Consider the following 16718-nt stretch of genomic DNA (forward strand, 5'->3'; position numbering starts at 1 on the left):
GTACCATTCAGTGGCTGTGCTTCACTCTCTCTCTCTCCTTCCTTGTTCAAGGACAGCTGAATAGTTGAGAAACAAAGACATCCGACTTCCTTTATAAAAGTCAGATTCCCCTTCACTCTCTCATCTTTCGGCTAAAACACTTGGTGCAAAAGTTGACTTTAGCAAGAGGGCAATCAGGCTAATGATACTAACCCAGCACTTCATGAAGATTATGTTAGGTATTGTAATTGAGTTTATGCATAATAACAAGGAAGTTTTATTATCATAAGGAACCAACTGTATCTCAAATAACCTGTATCTCTGAGATACTCTGGATAATAGTGAAAACCCACCTGACTTTGGGGCAAGGTTTAGTATCAAACTATAACAATCATAATTAGTAAAGATGTTAGCTGTAGCTCTTACACAGTGTCAAATTTAGACGATTAGCAACATATAAAAGCAGAAATCATGATTAAAATAAATGATTAGAACTGGGATGTAGCTCGGAGGGCAGAGTGTTCCCCTGGCATGTAAGAAGTTCTGGGTTCAATGTCCAGCGCCCCTAAGTCAGGTATGGAAGCACGCGCTATGCCCTAGCACTTTACATGAAGGGGCAGGAGGACCAGGAGTTGAAAGCCATCCTTAAACTCTGAGTTTGAGTTCAGCCAGAACTACCTGAGACTATCTCAAAAAAAAAAAAACCAAAACAAATCATAAATCAAAAGTTCTGAAGGTCAGAAAACATGCTGGGATGTATTCATAATAGCTACATGAGCAATAACAGTATCTATAAATATACACCGAGACAATCTTGTGAAACAAAGAAACAGGAATGTGAAGAGGAGACTCAATGTCACTACGAATGGCCACTAAACATGGGCACTGTTTAAATAAGAAGAGAGGCTGTCAAAGTATGTAACTGTGAAGGAAGGAAGGAAGATAAGACAGAAGAGTGGGCTTGGAGCACATCTCAGTGGTCTGCCATTGGCATGACAGGCACAGAACCCCGGGCTTGAGCCTCAGCATACACACCCACAAACACACTCCAGGGTTAAACTGGAAGAATTACCATCTCTCCCCGCCACCCCCAGTCTCCATCTCCCTGTTCTGGCTAAGTCCCTGGAGCACGAGGAATTAATTGTGACTTGTGAACTCCTCACTGGAGAGAACAAGAGGCTCACTTGGCACTCCTTCCTGGGAGGACAGGCACATTTTTTTTTTCACATCCCTCTAGGGAGCCTCTTGGTGACCTTATGTACCAATTGAGAATACAGTGAGCATATCAAGAGGCTGGTGCCAAACTGCCATCAGGGTCCCTCGGATTTCCACACTAATCGTCCCCTGTGCTATAAAAAGATGTGATGGGAGAATGAGGTCCCAGCCAGCTCTCTCATCAACTGTTGGCCACAAAGTCTGCACTGGGCGGTTCGGAGTTCACAAATGCTCACCCCTTAAGAGGAGGAGTATGGAGGGACGGTCTTGAGGGATTCATTCTAGGTGCAGTTGGAAGAGAAGGGCAGAATGGGCTGGGGACATAGCTACAGTGACAGATTACTCATGTGGCATAAGAGCCTGGGCTCAGTCCCCAGTCCTGGAGGGGGCAGGGACCAGCACAGTGAAAGAAATGGGGACAAGTCAGACTCCATCTACAAAGAGCTACAAAATCTAGAAGAGATAAAGGCTATCCCATGCTAACTGACTTGGTAACCTCATGAGAAGTTAAGTGTTTGTACTCCACTAAAATGGCGCCACTCACTCTGTAGTCTCTATTCACATCGCTGAGCTGCCAATAATTATCAGGGAGGCCCATTCGCTTGTATTCTTCACTAAGGTCAACCAGCAACCAGCCCTGCTCCCGTTCTTCCTTATCCAGCTTGGGGTTGAAGGAAAAGCAGTATAGCTCCTCGTACTTCACTGCAAGAGAAAGAGAGGACAGCCAAGTCAAGCCAGGTCAAAGCCAGAACCCATTTGCCCCAAAACCATTCTGTCCCAGCTGGAGTTCACCATCAGCCTCCCACCCCAGCATGGGGACAAGGGCACCCGGCAATGACAAGAAGGTCTGGAGGCATCTGCATGCAACTCGGAGGAAGCCTCCTTCCCCATGGAAAACACAGTGTCTCCTTGTTGGCAGTTTCTAAAATACATAAAGTATGGAGCATAAAAATAATTAAGAATGTAGGGATTCATCAGACATCTATCGTGTCTGGATTTGGAATGGGTTCTAAGAGATGCTTACAATATTAAGAAAGCAGAAACAAAATAGCTACAAAAGGTATGGATTTTTTCACATGTTTCCATTAAAAAGTCTATTTTTAACAACTACATATAATTGTATTGCTCTTAAGTTATTTATAGGCGTAATTAATAAAACCAGTTTATAATGCACAGCAGCAGCCTGTGCCTGGAGCCGGAACTGAGGGATGGACCAGGAAAGCCTTCCTTCAGCAGCATTGCCAGCCTCACGGTTTCCCTTTTCCCAGTAAAACCTAGCACTTGGCTCTTTTTGCTCTGGCCTTGCCTTATAAGGGAAGTATACAATTCAGCACACTGCCCGACAGAAATATCATGTCGCCCACACCATCATTACAAAACTTCCTGTTTCCACATTAAAAATTAAAAGGAAACTGAAATTAATTTAGTAGTATTTTAATCCACTATAGCTAATATGGTTACTTTAACGTGTATATAGTACAAAATATAGTACAGAATACACATTTTGTTCTGGCTTTTGGGACTCCACATGTAGTTGTATTACTACAGCTCAGGGACAGTTCTGTGGCCAGTGGCTACTGTATTGAAAGTGCAAGTCTTAACTCTTGAGGAGGAGGAAGAGGAGGAAGAAGAAGAGGAAGAGGCCTTGTTTTTATTCTAGATTTTGTTCTAACAGACCAATCCACCCTAGCAGGACACCAATGCTAATCCTCGCTTCAAAGATGGGAAAAGTACAGCAAAGGAGGCTGGGGAGCGGCGCTCACTCAGGGTCACAGAGCTGGGTCACACTCAGCATCATGGTGCCCCACGCACCCACACAGCAGCGCTCAGTTCTTCCCTATTTCCCCTCCTCCACCTAAACTTCCTGTCTCCCTCCTTCCACCATGTGCCTCCGTTTTCCCAGGTCCTCAGTGCTCAGCTTGCTGACAGCCCTCTGTGCAGACAATTTAAGGCTCCTGCAGGCCCTACACAGGATCTGGCCACCAACAAGGAGCCAAGGAAAACTCAGCTGCAAGCTTGTTTTGACTGCTGTTAAGATGACTCACCCACACGAAAGAAGAAAGGCACCGTCATGTTCTGAAGAAAGATAGGGGCGTTTTTAAGGACCCAATTGTTTTCGCCTGACCCATAAGAGGCCCAACTAGACAGACCTCACTCCACTTGAGTGTTCTTGATGTCACTTTTAAACTTTAAAACAGAACAGGCTGTGGATCAGATGAGAAAGGTGCACACTCACTCACAGACGAGACCTGTCCTATGAGCTACTGGGGAACAGCAGAGATGACTGCGGTCCAGTTCTGGGAACAGCTGTTCAACTCTGACCCATCTTTTCCATTACTGAGAACCATTTTTATGACACAGACTTCTGCTGCCATAATGCAGTTAGCAGATGCAATTTGTCAGAGATGCCAAATGGATCTCTTGAGACAACTTCAGCTCCCTGGTGGTAATAATGGAAGTTAAGCTCCCTTTGTTAAACGTTTACAAATGGGTTGAAGGTAGGAAGAGAAAAACTTGGCATGACTGACAGCTCTCTGTATGTGTGCTGATGCTGAACATCAAAACTGCACAAGACCAAGAGCTGTGAGCGGGGCCATCACCCTGGAGCTGGAAGACATTAGCCTAGGTTCACACGGAAATTATAAAATGTTTTCTTTTCTGTGGGGCATTTTTACAGAAAGGGATGCTTAAACAAACTCTCAGGCCCAATTTAAAATTCCATGAGGGCAAGAAAGCCTCCACATCGTTGTTGACCAAACCTGCATCTTGCTAACGTACTGTGCGTAAGTCTCCTATTCAGAAGAACTGCCCACGCTGTACATCGGGGATTACGTAATGTGCGTACCCCAGCACAGATGTAAATTTCACAGACTGGTTCCCATTTCATAACTATGCTTCCTACTCCACTGCTTATCATAAAATCAGACAAAAATTTTAATAGTCACCAGGGAAGGAAGATTTTTTTTTTTAAAAATTGGACTAAAAATGCCTAGGGCTATTGTTTACAGATATAGTCTTTAATTTTTATAATGACAAATTATAGGTATTTACTTATGAGGATCAGTGTGGTGTTGAGATTATTATTATTTCTGTGTGTGTATGTGTGTGTAGTATATGTGTGTATGTGAGTGTATGTATATATGTGTGTATGAGTGTGTGTGTGTTATGTGTGCATGTACGTGTAGTGTATGTGAGTGTGTGTATATATGTATGAGTGTGAGCGTGTATGTGAGTGTATGTTAGTGTATGTATATATGTGTATGCATGAGTGTGTGTGTTATGTGTGCATGTGCGTGTGTGTGAGTAGTATATTCGAGTGTGTGTATATATGTGTGAGCGTGTGTGTGAGTGTATGTGTGCATGTGTGTAGTGTGTGTAGTGTGTGTGTGTGTGTGTATGTGTGCATGTGCATGAGTGTACGTGTGTTGTGTGGGTCCTGGCACAGGCACGGTGGTCTGACAACAACCCTCAGGAGGATCAGGGGAACCAAACTCAGGTGTTCAATCTTGCATAGCAAGCAGTTTGAACCACTGAGTCACCCTGCAAGTCCCGTCAGGATTTTTAATACAAAATGGAAGGATTAAATCAAGGTAATTTACTTGGACATAATAAACAGCTTTGTGATGAGATGTATGAAGTCGTAACAGTGCTGAAATGTATGATACTCATTAATAGCTAGGCTTGTCATGCTATGTAATCAAAAAAAGAAAAAAACAAAAACAAAGAGAATCTGTCTTATTCTTCCTACCTGGGGCTTTGGACTCTTGGATAAGACCTTTCTACTCCCTCCACTTCCCTTGCATGGCCACCGTCCTTTTACCCACGTCTATGGGCCCACCAGTTTTAAACTCCAAACCTACGCAGATATGCCCTATGGTCTTCCTTTAGCTTACTTGATTTCACACACAGTTCTCTATTTGCATCCACACTTTCACAAATGAGAGAATGTTTGCCTTCTTCAGAGCTCAAGATTATCCATCCTGTCCTGCGGGAATCAGAATGTGGAGCGCCTCACAGAGGCTCATGTGTTTAAGTGCTCAGTCACTTGTTGGTGCTGTTGAGGAGACAGAATCTATGGGACGTGGAGCTTTGCTGGAGGACGCACATTACTGGGGAGGGCTTTGGGAGTTTTATAGTTTTACCCCACTACTAATTTGTTCTCCCCGCTTTTTGGGTGTGGTTGAAGATGTGAGCTCTCAGTTTCCAGTGTGAGCTGTCTTCTGGATTCCAACCCTCTGCAACCCCAAACCCAAACAAACACTTCTTTCTATAAGCTGTCTTTGCTGATATTTTAATCAGAGCAATAGAAAAGTAACGGACACATGTGGACACTGAACGTTTTGTTTACCCATTCATCAGCTGATGAGCACACAGGCTAATAACCGTGCCACTGTGGATGCTGCTACACTGAACATGGAAGGAGACACCTCTTCAACATAATGATTTCAAATCTGTCAGGTGAATCTGATGGTAGCTCTATGTTTAGTTTTTAGGAGTGTTCACAATGTTTTCGATATTGGCGACAAGCATTTATAGTCCCACAGTATACAAGACTTCTCTTTTCTGTATCTCCTTTCTGATCTCAGAGTTTCCTTTCTTTTACACACTTGCCACTCTAATAGATGTCAGGTGGTATCTCAATGTGGTTTTTTTTTATTATTTATTTTTTTAAAGATTCATTTATTTTTATATGCTTTGGTGTTTTTTTTATTACGTATTTCCCTCAATTACATTTCCAATGCTATCCCAAAAGTCCCCCATACCCTCCCCCCCACTTCCCTACCCACCCATTCCCATTTTTTTGGCCCTGGCGTTCCCCTGTACTGGGGCATATAAAGTTTGTGTGTCCAAAGGGCCTATCTTTCCAGTGATGGCCAACTAGGCCATCTTTTGATTTATCTCCCTAGTGATTAGTGATGCTGAGTTCTCACTTGCTTCCCACTCAGATCTTCCATTTAGAAGTGTCCAGTTAGGTCCTGTTGGTCTTTTGGGTTCTTCTTTTTTCCAACCCTTTATGCTCCCCTCCCTGTTTCATCCCCTATCATTAGATAGGAAAGAAAGAAAGAGAGGGAGGGACGGGAGAGAGAAGGAAGGGAGATAAAAGGAGAAAGGGAAGGGAGGAGGAGAGGGGAGGGAGAGACGGGAGAAAGGGGAGCAAGGGAGGCGGGAGGGAGGGAGATCCGAATCTAATTTCTTCTTTGAGCTTGACTACTAACAAACTTCACACAATCACAGAAACTAGCCACAGCTGGCAAAAGCATGCCTCTGCTAGAGCAGGAGGCAAATCATAGTCAATTGCTGGGAAGCAGCCCCATATTCCCACACCTGAGATTAAAATGCAAACATAGTTGTTTTTTAAAGAAACAAAAATTCCAGAATTTTCACTCCAGGTCCCTTATAATTCTAACCTGGATTATGACGTTTTTCACACAGAGTTTAAGTTCCTTATAGGATTTGGATATATTATCCCTTATCGGATGTGTGTCTCACAAGTACAGCCTCTTGATACATGTGCTCTCTCTCAGTCCGTGAACTAGTCTCTCTGTTGTAGAGAAGCTTTCCGTCACATAGAAACCCTCAACTTTGAACAGAGAGAAAAATATTGGCCTGTTCAGCAAGGCCAACTCCCTCAGCTGATTCACTGTAGACCTAGTAAGTGCTCCTCAGACTTTCCACATCTACAAGTCCCTGCCACCACACCCAACAAAACAACTTCTGCTGCAGTGACAAGGACCTCATCCTAAGGTGTCCTGACTAGGAGGGCACTCTGAAAGCAGAAGCAAAACAAAACAACAACAATGAAAAACAAAACAAAACCAAGCTTCCGGTCTATGGGAGTAATCTAAGATGTACCTTTAATTTTAAAGCTTGCCTGTACAGAAAGTTACAAACTGTATTAATACCTTCTGGTATACTACCTACTAAGGCAATGTAATTATCTTAACAAAGGCAGACAAGCATTTTTTCTATCCAGAAAAGCAAAGGGACAATTCATAAATATCACTGAAATTAACTAAGCTTGAATATTTCTGGCGGTAAGTCTGACTTGTTGTTCAGTCAGATGCAAAATCGGGCACAGAGATGTGGGCTCTCGGTGTTTTAGCCCCACTGCTCGCTGTGTCTTCTGACCCAGGGAAGCAGGAGTCCCTCCACACTGCTCGCTGTGTCTTCTGACCCAGGGAAGCAGGAGTCCCTCCACACCAGCTTAACTTCCTTCTCTCCCCACCGTGTTCTCCCTCAGAAAACTGAATTTCCCTGGAGTAAACCCAGATTCACCAAGTGCAGACACTCAGCATGGAATCTGTCACTGACTGACTCCAGAGATGGGGTCAGAAGGGAAACACTGGGAGGACTGGAAGGGATTGCATCAATCAGCAGAAAGTTATGGGAAGAGGGTTTTCAGAAAAAAATTGAAGAGATTTTTATCTCACTGCAGAGTAACTTTGAAAACAAGAGGGTAGCTTAATATTAAAGTACTTTAAAAATTCAAAGAAAAAAAAATAAAAAAAGGATGAGAAGGCCACCAGCAATCACCAGGATACAGAACTGCGGAGTTTGTTAGACCAGAAGCTAATTACCAAAAGCCAATTGCCTTAGATTTAAAAGTCCACTGAATTTAGCCAACTCAAAATGAATGCCACAGAACACCCACCATAGAACAGTAAGAGGACAACACAGCCTGTCACTGGGTTGTGCACCCCAAACATAAAATAATAAGCATGTCTCATCTTCACTGTGAATTTTAAGCAAGTCCAAGTTTAAATTAACATCAGGGATGTGGATGCTAACATCTTGGAAGAGGACTATCAGACTCAGACGGACATCGTCAACTAAGAGAAAGAAATGACCAGGATGGGAAATGAAGAGTCAGTGGAGCCACCTTGCAAACAGGAGGACCTGAGTTTACTCCCTGGAACTGACATCAAAAGCACCCAGGCCTGGTGGCTGAACTGGAATCTCATCACTGAGGAAGCAAAGACAGGCAGATCGATCCTGAGAATAGCAGTCTACTTGCTGTGATCCTGCTAGAGACTCTCTCTCTCAAAACACAAGGTCTGGAGAGGTACTCCAGTGGTTCAAAGTGCTGGCTGCTCTTCCAGACAACAGATCCCAGCATCACATGCAGCTCTTAACTCCAGATCTGCTGTCCTCTTCTGGCTGCTTTAGAAACTGCAAACTCATGGTGCAAACATAAACACCGTCAAATATTCATACACATAAAACAATAAAATACAAACTAAAAAACACAACGATGCAAAAGCTCTCGATGAACAATACTTGAAGCTATCCTCCAGCCTCCACACACGAGTGCACACACACAGGAATCTGTACACCGACTCACACAAAAATACACTGCCACTGGAAATTTGCTCAAGCATCAATGGCTTAGACAACATAAAAGTTTCAAATTAAGCAGATGAGACAAACTCAATCATGGGATTTTTGAAAGCCATGGTAAATATAGAGTTGTGGGTATAGCCCGGAGTGGTAAAGTAAGCCCTTTGCATGGGTGAGGTTCTAGGTTCGATTCCCACCACCAAAGGGGGAAAATATGCAGAAGAATTGGGAAATAAGATGACTTTAAAAGACTGTAATTTAAAAAAGAAAGGAGGGGAAAATAAACATAAGAAATTATTTAAGATTGAAGGACACACAAACACTAAAGTAGTAATATAATTGATACAAAAATAAACAGCAGGAGGCAAATTAGAAGGATGAATACAGGGATTGGGCATGTGGGAAAACTGAGCCCTTTGAGAAACAGAGGTCCTTTCCTCAGAGAATCTCAGATGCTCACGAGTCTGTGAGACCCAGCAGTTTAACGGAACTTTTCATCCTTGGGTCCAACCTCTCTTTTGACTGACCTGACACCGATCCTTTCTAATCCATGACCAAATGCTTATGCATCTTTGTTAACGTGAGATGCAAACCAGTGAAATTTCTTCCAATTTTCCAGTAGTCCCAGAAATCCTAAGGACCTATAGAGCTTAGGAAATAGCTCCTTCATAGGTCTTGAGATGAAGTACATAACCGGAAGAGACTGAGTGACAGAGGACCCGGCACTGCGCATTTCCTTCACCAGCTGACTCTTACCCTCCCCCTTCTCCCTCCCTCTCCTTACTCTGACTTGCCTATAGGGGGAATAATGACTTATTTTGTCAACTCTGCCCTGATGATCTGTGACAAACCATGTGTGCCTCATGTCTGAGTCTCTCTACCTCTGCTCATCTCCCTGACTTCAGACCTGCAGATCACGTGCCATGGCCTCAGCGCTGCAGGCAGTAGCTTTAGAACTGCCGAGCCTTTGTATGCCTCCCCACACTTATTGCATCACCGTGCGTTGCCTAACCTGATGTTTTTAATCCCAGTGTTTCAGAACGCTAGGGACATTTTAAATCCACTCAGGTGATAGTTTTAATTAAATTCACTGCTATGTTTTCTCTTATGGAAAGGGTAGCCAATCAAGACATTGGCACCATCTGAAATCTAGTGACTGAAATGTCACCTTTTAAGAAAACGCATTCATTTTTAAAAGCAGATGGACCCTCACAGTAAGTCCTAGCACTTTCCGCTCCCACCACAGCCTTCCCACCCTTAGAGCTACTCTTTCAGCTACTAAGCCCTTCCCCGTTCTGCAGCTATTCCTAAATCCCATTAATCCAGTTGGAGTACATTTATTACCCTGCACATCCATTAATCAGTGACACAGAAGTTGCTGGCACACAACTCCTCCGGCAAGCTCTGCTGCATGCAGCCTAGCCTACATCTTCCCAGAACTGCTGTTCCAATTATAGACTACCCTCCAAAAGAGTTCAACTGCTTTCCTGGCTCACTCTGCAGTTATTCTTAACACGCTAGGAGGTGGGGAAAGGTCTCAGCTTGAAAGAAGAACAAAGCAAAGTCAAAACCACCAGATTGTGACCATTCCCAGGCCCCATTTCCATGAAGGAGCACTGGCTCTAAGCTCCCTACAGTCCTGTCCTAAGGAAGTCAGGACCCAGCCTAGTGCCTTGCAAAGGTCGCCAACTTCTCATCATTTTGTAAAGAAACTATAAGCACATATCCTTTTTGCCTACTGAAGCCTTCCATGTGACTCTGAAGTACAACCTCGATGGTATCTTTTTACTGTAATTCCCAGGAAGCCTGGATGCATACCTCCTTTGAGCAAGCTCACACAAGCCTGGCAGAGAGTCAAGGAACACTTCTCTAAAGGTATATAGTGAGTTCTCCAGCTAAAGACCCAAATACTACACGGGCTAGAACAAGGCAGTTACACAAGACTGCCCATTTTCCATGTCCAAGCATTCTTCCCACCACGTGTGTGGTGGTGGTGGTGGTGGTGGTGGTGGTGGTGGTGGCGGCGGCGGGTCTGTTTGGGAGTACCAACGGGAACTTCACCAACAGTCACGGATGCTAACAAAAGCCTAGGCAGTTGTTACTAATGATCAAATCAAGCATATATTCCTCAAAACCCTAGCTGAACAAAACATGCAACACAGTGGCTCTCACCCCTGTAATTCCAGCCCTGAGGAACCTGTGACATTGGGCCACTCAAAGCAGCATAGTAAGATCCTGTCTCAAACAAACAAACAAACAGACCGACAGACAAACAACCTAAGAAAGTAGGACACTCTGGGTGGGGAGGAACACACTAAAGTTTTGGATACAAATGTTTTCCACACTAAACAACCTGTGCGTTCTATCTTAGGCCTCATACTAAGTGACTCAATTAACAAAGTTGTATAATTTTTTTAAAGTGATTTCAGACGGAAAGACAAACACATTATAACCACTATCTAGGAAATTTAAGAATACAAAGGTTATCAAAAGAGGCCTGTGTGGTAAACAGCTCAGAGGAGCCCGCAAAACGAACAAGGTTAATGGGTCAGGTGATTAGTTGGGCAAGAATGACAACCAAGTCCTAAAACACTGCTATTCCTAAGCATAACAGGAACCCTGCCACGTGACTTGTGCCTCTCTCCAGAAGTCACACGTCAGATGCCGAGTCTCTTTGCCTACCTGGCCGTGCAAGGCGTATCAGAGAGATGTACACGTCGTGGCAGTCTCTCTCCTGTGGAATGACAAGTTGTACGATCTGGAAGTTCTTGCAGCGAATAAGCAGAGGGCAGCCCGTAGCTGTTGTCGCCTGCTTTTCAATGGTGGAGATCTGACTGTGCAGAATCTGGGACAGAAAGTTAACACGAGGAGTACCGTAAGCACGAATAAGAAGCAAAACTGACAAAGGGCAGACAGGTCTCTGAGCCACACAGACAAGAAACAGTCCTCAAAAGTAGGCCTCGCTCAACCCCCACACTCTGCTTACAAGAGCTGGAGGGTTCCACCTAAAACTCCACTATAAAAAATCTGTAACTTAGTTTTCAGTACCAAGCTTTGATATCCACAATTATTATTTTGAAAGACTATTCTGCATTTAAATTTACACAGCTCCAGGTAGGGGAACATTTGGGCAGTCAAATGCTGGATGCGTTTAATAGCTAAATTTAAATAAGGTCATGGGAAGTCAGTAAAATAAACTTTGGCAATCAGTAAGAGTTAGAGATGGCTCCACTGGGAAGTGCCACCATGTTCCTTAATTCCACGTGGGATGTTCAAGTTCAATAACCCCTTGTTCTCTAAGCTGTTGGTGGTCAGGCAGTCTGCAAAGGAAAATGTTTCACTTTCCAACTGTCTGTTGTTTTTAACAGGCAGATCACAGTACAGAGTGCTTTCCTGATGGATACGATGTGAAATGATTAAATCAAGCTAACTAGTATATACAATACAACCATAAACTTCTGAGCTATCATTTCATGGTGATATATTTGAAATTTTCCAAAGATATTTTGAAATATATATATTATGATCCACTATAAACCCATGTATACAATATGCTTGATCTCAAAGCCTAGCCCTCTGCTCTATCTGAGTCTTCTGGTTACTCTGATCAATAACTCCCCATCCCCTTCTGGTTACTCTGATCAATAACTCCCCATTCCCCTCCCCTGACCTCTTCTACAGCCTCTGGAATAAACCACCATTCCATTAAGAAAATAGGTTGATAAGAAAATAAACCAGCCCGGTAGCGGTGGCGAACGCCTTTAATCCCAGCACTTGGGAGGCAGAGGCAGGCGGATTTCTGAGTTCGAGGCCAGCCTGGTCTACAGAGTGACTTCCACGACAGCCAGGGCTATACAGAGAAACCCTGTCTAAAATAAACAAAACAAAACAAAACAAAACCAAAAAAAAAAAAAACCCAACAACAAAAAAAGAAAATAAACCATTCTGGACCGTGTCTTTTGAGGAGATCCATGTTCTGTCCTTAAGGGCAGTCCTCCATGAAGTTCCTGACTACTGTGAGGTACTGGCTACCCTTCTGGTGCTAAGTGTATGCCTGTCCACGGGGTAAGGAATGGAATCTACAGGTCAAGATTTTGGCCATGGGTTATAAGGCCATGTTTGTCTTGCTATACAACGTCAGAAATGTCTACTGGTTTGATGATTAGGCACAAAAGTTCCTGGTTATGGGACTAGTCTCTAGCTTTCCTTTTCTTTTAAAAATTACCAGAAAAGTAATGTTAACATTGTAAAATAATAGAACCGATAATTTAGAAGTCCCTGCAAGGGAGGGGGGGGCCCTGATGCTCCAACCTCATTGGAGGAACTCTTGGCAACTGAGAGCTGTAGAGAAAGGGAGAGTCACCCGCTTTTGAGGACATGGCCTCAACAATATAACCATGTGCATATATCCAGTCCTAACCGGACTCAGGGCATTATTAACAACAATAAAAAGGGGAAATGAAGTTGAAACGGAGGCAGGATCAGGCACTAAGGGGGATGGAGGGATGCCTATGAGCAATGTATGAAACATTCAAACAATAACAGATGTGTGTAAAACATCCTACAAAGGACAGTTATAACACATCAGGTGCTGTCGCATGCGACACCTGGTAGGACTGAAGATCTTCCCGGCCATGCATAGGCTCCAGCAGCTTCAGCCACTGCTAGCACATTCATCCATCCCATCTTAGGGCTGTGAAGGAAATTCCTTTTCTAATACATCTCAGAAATCGCTCCCAAAAATGCCCCCAAAAGTCCACGGTCCCCATCCTGAAACCAATGAAAAACATGTAAGGCTAAAGATGCAGATGTCATACCCAGGTTTCTTTTCTTGTGTCAGGTGCATTTTCCACGAATATGACGTGAGTGGCCGTCAGATACAAAGTTCCCAGCGCTGCCTTTTTACAAGACACTCTGTCTACCAAGCGCACGTTTTCAACCTAGAGACGTTGGGTGAAAATCAAAAGAGCCAATCACAAAATATCCAGGAACCTTATATTTACTCTAAAACTTACACGGGAGAATGTCTCCAATAATTAAACCAAAATACGCCCCTTGGCTCAGCAGCAGACCATGATAATGTGTATCAAATAATAAAATACCAGTTACGAAAATGTGATTTTAAATGTGCCACAAAACATTTACGTAAGTGTTTTGGGAAGGGCAGTACACACTCTTAAGTGCTGAGCCATCTCTTTAGCTCCATGAAACACAGCTCCCTTGATCCCCTGACTGAAGTCTAATATTACAGTCTAATAATGAAGTCTAATATTTCCTTGACTTTTACACAGGTCAGTATTTTATTTCATTGTAGCTATACAACATTTTGCACATAAGTCAGCACATGCATGCATTAAAGCCTTGCATTTACATAACGACAGTGTGTGAATATGAGCTAAGTTCTATCAAAAAGAAACACTATGCTTTTCCACGCGTCTGTAAAGTGGAAGACAGGGCACGTGGATGTTTGCCTTCACATAAACGACCATAGTAAGAAATATAAAAAGGTTCATAAGGAGACCATGAAGATTGAGAACTGCTTCCATTCACTGGTGAATCCTTCTAACGATACTGGAACTCTCCTCCGAATGTTGGGTGTGTGGAAAGTATCACGTATTTGTGCATTTTGATGCAGAACAGTTTCAGGGATACTGCAGTAGGTCTGTGTCACGACACACCACAGGAAGGACAACACAACCTGTACTGGCTGTGTGGAAACAGCAGTACAATGACCTCTTTACGGAAACAGCTCCTTTTTATTTCAAGGTTTATTTTGTTTTCAGTTATGTGCGCTGGGGTGGGGGCTGTGCATCGAAGTGCAGGTGCCTTAGCAGGCAAGAAGAGGTCACTGGATATCCTGGTGCTGTGTTGGGAGCCGCCCCCACATTCGCCGTCACAAGATGGCGCTGACATCCTGTGTTCTAAGTGGTAAACAAATAATCTGCGCATGTGCCAAGAGTAATTTTCCACTACATGTACTCTGCCTTTACTCGGCCATGGGCTGCAGCCAATCAGGGAGTGATGCGTCCTAGGCGAAGGATAATTCTCCTTAAAAGGGGACGGGGTTTTCCGCCATTTTCTCTCTCTTGCTCTGCGCTCTGGCGCGCTGGCGCTCTGGCTCCTAAAGATGTAAGCAGGGGGCTTTCGTTTTTGGGCTTGGGGGCTTGCGCTCCTGCTCCTGAAGATGTAAGCAATAAAGTTTTGCCGCAGAAGATTCTGGTTTGTTGTGTTCTTCCTGGCCGGTCGTGAGAACGCGTTTAAGAGTGCTGAGGCTGCAGGAGCCTGTGAGCCACAAGACCTTGGGAAGGGTAGTACACGCCCTTAAGTGCTGAGCCATCTCTTTAGCTCCATGAAACACAGCTCCCCTGATCCCCTGAATTAAGTCTAATATTGCAGGTTTCACTTCTTCTTTGACCCACAACTATTTAATAAGCATATTTTGTCAGTTCCCTATGACTATTATTTTATTTAATTTACTAAACATTCTATTCTGAACTAACTCTAAGGACACTGTCATGAAGCAGCTATGGAAGGAAAAAATGAGGATATGTTATCTTTATAGCATTTCTTTGAGAAGGGAAACTATTTAGCTGTTTAAAGTTGTATAGCTAAAATATCTAGGGTCGGTATACGAATTAACAGTATGTAAAAATGAAATATAAATCATTTTTTTATACCCTGAGGACTAGTGAAACTGAACTTCATTCTAATACTGAACTATGGTAATATTTTACGGCGAAAGCCTTCAGTATAGACTATTTTCCCCTCAGAAATGAGAGAGTCGATGCCACTTTAGAGTATTTTTAGAAACAGAGTAGAACAGAGCGAGGAGGAGCACTTGCTGGCGGATGGGGGGAGACTTAATGGAATTATTCCCATGTCTCTTTGTTAACTTTGGATGCTGCTGCAGGAAAATTAAATTTCAAAGTTTGGCAATCACTCTGACAGGTCCCAGAGCTGTCATAAGCAATTTTGAAGCTATAGAAGACAAAAAGAAATGGAGGATAAATAAATGAGAGAGAGAGAAAAAAAACACCAAAATGACCCGTATGTTAAACAATACCAGAAATGGGTAACCAACGCGACAATTAATTTCATTCCTCAGTATACAGAGCACATGAGGACAGCCATATTCAGGGCCCACTTCACAGTCTGTGCTTAGGTAGCTGGAACAACCTCAAATGAAATAAATCCCCTCAATTCTGGCGCCACCCTGAAAACCTACTAGTTTAATAGCTGTGCCTCAGTGGTGAGCTAGCTCAAGCCTATTTAATCTCCACGGCAATGAGGCTGCTCCTATCTGAAGATGAGACCTGGGAGCCTACTTATTTCTTGGACAAAGTCATCACAACTTGCTCGCCTGTTCCAGAGACTACGGACACGCCACACAGGGGCACATACGCTGTAAGTGGCTTTTAATATATGCTAAGAAAGTGACACCCGTTTCTTCTGGATTGTGCATTTACCACAAATGTGATATTTTTAAATGAGATCCACCTATGTCATTAGTGGGATAGCACACCCATGTTATTTAGTGGCTATTGCTCTTTGCTTCCTTTGTAGGACATAAAACTCTGATGCTTATTAGTGGTGTCTGAGATCTGCTCAAATGACTCTGGCATCCTAGCAAGTGTTTAAGTCCTAGGACCAAAAGAGGTAACCTTGAAGAGTTATGTCAACTGGGGAAAGAAGGCATCTGAGGAAACGCACTGTTTGAAGTTCTCAGCGAGAAAGCACACACTTAGGAAGAGTCAGGTCAGATGCTATAAGTAACATTCTCTTGTCAGGGCACAGAGGAAACGTTTATGTCAGCTGCTGTTGAGACCTGGAATAAGGGAGAGCTGATATGGTCGACACTTTAGCAAGCAGGGGCCTGGGAACACCAGGACTGGAAGCTATACAGAGCCACCAGAAGCATCAACTCGCAAATGCTGAGACTGCAAAAATTCTGTCCATATGGAAGTGGGGGCATGGTGGGATAGAATCAGAGGCCATTCTGGTCATTCACAGTCCACCCCAGAGACTTACAACCAAAGACATTTTAAAGAAAGGTCTACTGTCAGGACACAGTCCAAGAATGTAGTTACAGGAGAGGGATCCTGAGCCCTTATGAGAAAATTCCAAGAAAGCAAGCATCGATGACCTCAGTTTCTTGTGATGTGTCTCTGTGCTCCTACCAGATGTTG

The 16718-nt window shown here is 43.5% G+C and overlaps 1 protein-coding gene across 4 annotated transcripts in view; it reads right to left on the bottom strand.

The window, feature by feature from the left end:
- Positions 1 to 16718, bottom strand: part of Mtmr7 (myotubularin related protein 7) — an 86737-nt gene that overhangs the window by 47346 nt on the left and 22673 nt on the right. For 3 of the 4 annotated variants that reach the window (XM_030243678.1, NM_001040699.1, XM_017312902.2), the window contains 3 exons: positions 13350 to 13472; positions 11215 to 11377; positions 1739 to 1896 (listed from right to left, as the gene is read on the bottom strand). Coding sequence is in view for 2 of the 4 variants with exons in the window: in NM_001040699.1 (NP_001035789.1) it covers positions 1739 to 1896; positions 11215 to 11377; positions 13350 to 13472 (444 nt within the window). In the remaining 2 variants the exon portion in view is untranslated. Of the gene's footprint in view, positions 1 to 1738; positions 1897 to 11214; positions 11378 to 13349; positions 13473 to 16718 lie in introns of those variants that run through there. The other variant, XM_006509466.4, reaches the window with a different exon arrangement.

This window comes from Mus musculus, chromosome 8 (genome assembly GCF_000001635.26).
Source record: "Mus musculus strain C57BL/6J chromosome 8, GRCm38.p6 C57BL/6J".
Taxonomy (NCBI): Eukaryota; Metazoa; Chordata; class Mammalia; order Rodentia; family Muridae; genus Mus; species Mus musculus.